The 3,966-nt window shown below is 39.9% G+C and overlaps 1 protein-coding gene across 1 annotated transcript in view; it reads right to left on the bottom strand.

Annotated features, from left to right (window-relative positions):
* ormdl2 (ORMDL sphingolipid biosynthesis regulator 2) overlaps positions 1-3,966 on the bottom strand; it is an 18,578-nt gene that overhangs the window by 10,669 nt on the left and 3,943 nt on the right. The window contains exon 2 of the mRNA XM_014016230.1: positions 1,268-1,441. Within this exon, the coding sequence (XP_013871684.1) occupies positions 1,268-1,441 (174 nt within the window). The remainder of the gene's footprint in view (positions 1-1,267; positions 1,442-3,966) is intronic.

The following is a 3,966-nucleotide window of genomic DNA, read 5'->3' as shown; positions in this document are numbered from 1 at the left end:
GTATATATATATATACACACACATACACTGTACTGTATATGCATGTGTATACAAAATCTCTCCAATGGAATGCTTCAAAGTGACTGTGGAGGACCACAGACCCGACCCGCAAAGCCAGAAGCCGACATAAGGGAGACCAGTGCCAAAGACCCAGAGAGGGACCCCAAGCGCAGAGCCCCAGAGACACCCGTGCCGGAAGGGCCGCCCCCCCACCCTTTCACCCCCCGAGGGGACCACAGAAGAGAACCGGGAGAGCCCCACCAGGGACCACACACAGTAACCCCTGGGGCCAGCAGCGACAAGCTCACTGGCCCCGCCGGTACCTACTGCGCCAGAGCAGATCCAGGCATGGACACAAAGGCCCGGGCCCCCAGGGCGCACCCCCACCCCCAAGCCAAGGTCCGACAGGACCAGGGGACCCAAGCCCCACCGGGCCGAGCATAAGACAAAAAAAATAAAATAATTTTTTTAAATCATCTCTGATGCTACTTTCACGCTGAACGGCTGGAGTAATGTGGTGTCAAAGACTCTGCACTAGACTGGTTCAGGTCTCACCTGTCTGACAGGAGGTCCTCTGTAAAAGCCTTGGAGAGTTTGTTTCCTCCTTAGCCCCCCTCACATGTGGAGTTCAGCAAGCATCTATTTTTGGACCCAATTTATTTTTCATCAACGTGCTCCTCTTAGTCTCCATCTTCAACTAACTTAAACCCAAGAATCCAATAAGGCTGATAATTATGACCAGAAAAATTCAGTTATGATTCCAATGAGATACTTTATTACTATAAAATAATCTTTTTTTTTCCTTAAAAGACTTTACCAACTCTTTTAATTCCTACGCAGACGACACTCWGATCTACTTACAGATGAAGAACATTTGTACTGATTGGATTTTGACAAATGATGACAGCTGACATTTTGGTTTCATTTAAATGTCTTTGTTTTATATCATCATATTTTAATTGTTTTTATTTTGTTTGTCTTTTACGAATTGTTATGTCTGGTATTATCATTTTACTTTTTGTTGTATTGTGTGCAATACTTTGGCCAACAGCAGTTGCTTTTRCACGTGCTATTAAAATGTTTTTACTTCGATAATGGATGGGGTTAGGAGCCTGAACACAGCAGTGTAACAAACATTTAAAACAATACTCTTGAAAACTCAGATTCATTTTAAAACCTCACAACATTTTTAAGATCTAAAAAGTCCTAACATGGTTTTAGAAGCAATTATATTTTGTCTTCAGATTTCAGGATCAGTTGAACTAACCAGGTTGTGGATGACGTTGGTGAGGGTCCAGACAAGTGGAACGGAGAAAAAAGGAATGCTGAGCAGGACGACGTGCAGTGCGATGGTCAGGAGGAGGTAAGTGAGCCAGATCCCCCTGCTGTTCATCACCCGTGTGTTGGGGTTCACCTCGCTGTGAGCTACGCCAACATTCATCTAGAGAGAGGATGGAGACAAATCAATAAGAGGATACTTTGAAACAGAACAAATAAGCTCTCTGAGGAGTTCTGRTTTTGTGTTACAAATCAGTAAAGTAGCTAAACTTTAATTTTAGGAATAAGAAAACTAAATGGCTTATGATTGAATTAAAACTCAACAACACTTATTATAGTAGTCACATACTAGAACCACTAAAATAAGGTTAGCAAAATCCAATTTTCATTAGTTATCACAAACAAAAACTCAGCTTATTTGATGACATTACAGTGAAAATGTCCAGTAGTTTGTACTTCTGTTTTGATTCCCTTGCATTTTCAAAAGCACAAGATTTTCATTTCCCCTAAAGCTTAAGGAAAAAAAGTTWTTTTCTCTTTTTCACCAATGTAATTTCCACATTTAACAATCCTTGGCTTTTAAATTTCAAAAGACAGTAAATAAAAGCGAAAAGATTTCAGCACTGGTTGTATTTCTTCAGACGTGAAGAATGTCACATCTACAGAGCACCTGTCAAGAGCATCCTTACCAGTGGCATCACAGTTTATTATGGAACACCCACTGACAGAGAAAACTGGTACAGGTAATCAAAGCAACTGAGAGGTTCTTCAGCTCTGATTCACCAACTATACACAGAAAACACCTGAGGTCTGCTGCGAAAATCAAGGCTGGGTGATAAAACAATAATGATATATATCAYGATAGACACATGATCAGTATCAACAGAAAACACCAGGGGTCTCATGTATCAAYGGTGCGTACACACAAAAACCTTGCGTACGTCATTATCCACGCAAAACTCYRGATGTATCAAAACTCAACTGAACGTGGAAATGTGCGCAGCCCCACGCCAACTCCAGGACTGGCGTACGCACGTTTCTGTGGTTTTGGTTCCATTGGCGACTCTTAGAGGTGATTCTGAGAAACTGTTCATGATGTGAAAATGATTATTGTTCACAGCAGACACACATGATTAACAATTACAGTATTACATCCACATGGACGCAGTTAAATAAATTTCTGATCGTGCAGGGATCACGCAAACGTGTCCTTCACACATGCAGGAAGTAATTTGCATCTGTTTAACATGTGTTAATGAGGGCGTGTCRGGGGAGGTGTCTYACCTGCGCCCAGTTCCACGTTAATTGTGATGTACAAAAGMAATGTGAGTGGATTCAGACATACGCACAGTTTGATACATCTGGATTTTTTTGTGCATACACTGTTTTCTGGATTTGACCGTACGCCATGTTTCAGTAAGAAATCCACGCAAGTCTTTGTACATGAGGCCCCAGGGGAGGAAATCCTTTACTATCTCAAGATTCGATTTGATTCTGATTTTTGGGACCATGATTCCATTAAAAATCGATTTTTCACTTAAAACTGAAAATGTGAGCCCATTTGTTGTGTTTCCAAAGTGCTTCATCTTCATTTCAAACTTTTCACACAGTGAAGCTCCAACTCTGACTCAATCAGTAAAAACATAAATGAGCCCAAATCTTTGCATTTAACGAAGACAAGCTTGGTTGAATCTCTCTTTCCCCCAGTTTCTTCAGTCTTGTGACGTCCACGGCCTACCCCAGTTACCACTACTGGGCATGTGTGTCAAGAACAGAAAGGAAGATGTGGCAGTGGAAGGTGTCAAAGCAGTTTGGAGAGAAAAACAAAGTAAAGAACAAAAAAAGAAAAAGAAAAGAAAATGATTAACCGATTATTAAATTAGTCATCGATTATTTTTATAATCGATTAGTCGTCGATTAATCGTTGCAGTCCTACCCACAAAGTTACAAAATAGAGGCTGACAGCCATTGGATTTGCTTTATTTATTTATAGATTTTGGGACATTTTAAATCGATTCTGAATCTTTGTGAATAAGAATTGCAATTCTGAATCACAAATCATTTTTCTGGTACACCTCTAGAAAATACATCTAACAGAAGTTGATGATTTCACCGAAACTCAATCAAGAACTGCACGGCATTCTGGGGGATGTAGGCAGAGGAAAGGTTTTACTTGCTCGACCTCTCAACCCAGCTAAAGGCCCTGTCACACTAGACAGCTTATGAAACATTTTTATGTCTAAATGGCTAATTAATGTTATATATTTGATCAATTTGTTAGAATTGCATTATGTACACACTGAAAACGAGCTTCTTGTTGATTTTTTTCACTTCCATCTTCAATGTAGATGTTTTTAAAATGTTCATAAGTTGTCTAGTGTGACAGGGCCTTAAGCAAGGTGGCATCAACTAACTCACTCTTTAATGAGTGAGCAACAACCAGCTGAGTAATGTGTACAGTAGCAGTTTCATGTTTCACCTCATAACTGCTTAAAGGTAAAAAAAAAAGGACGACGTAGAATGAAAGGAGAAAATAAGTGCAACAGCTCGAGAGGAAATTTAAGAGTAACTTACCCCAAAATTAACTTTTGTTAGCTGATAAACTGTCTAGAATGTGTCTAAAATGTTATATAGTACTGTTTCTGTGCTAATTKTGATGTTTTTGTGCGTATTTGTTCAAATCTGTAA

Source organism: Austrofundulus limnaeus, unplaced genomic scaffold (genome assembly GCF_001266775.1).
Source record: "Austrofundulus limnaeus strain Quisiro unplaced genomic scaffold, Austrofundulus_limnaeus-1.0 Scaffold141, whole genome shotgun sequence".
Taxonomy (NCBI): Eukaryota; Metazoa; Chordata; class Actinopteri; order Cyprinodontiformes; family Rivulidae; genus Austrofundulus; species Austrofundulus limnaeus.
Note: the sequence above shows the minus strand (reverse complement) of the source record. Positions and strands in the feature narration are given on the sequence as shown.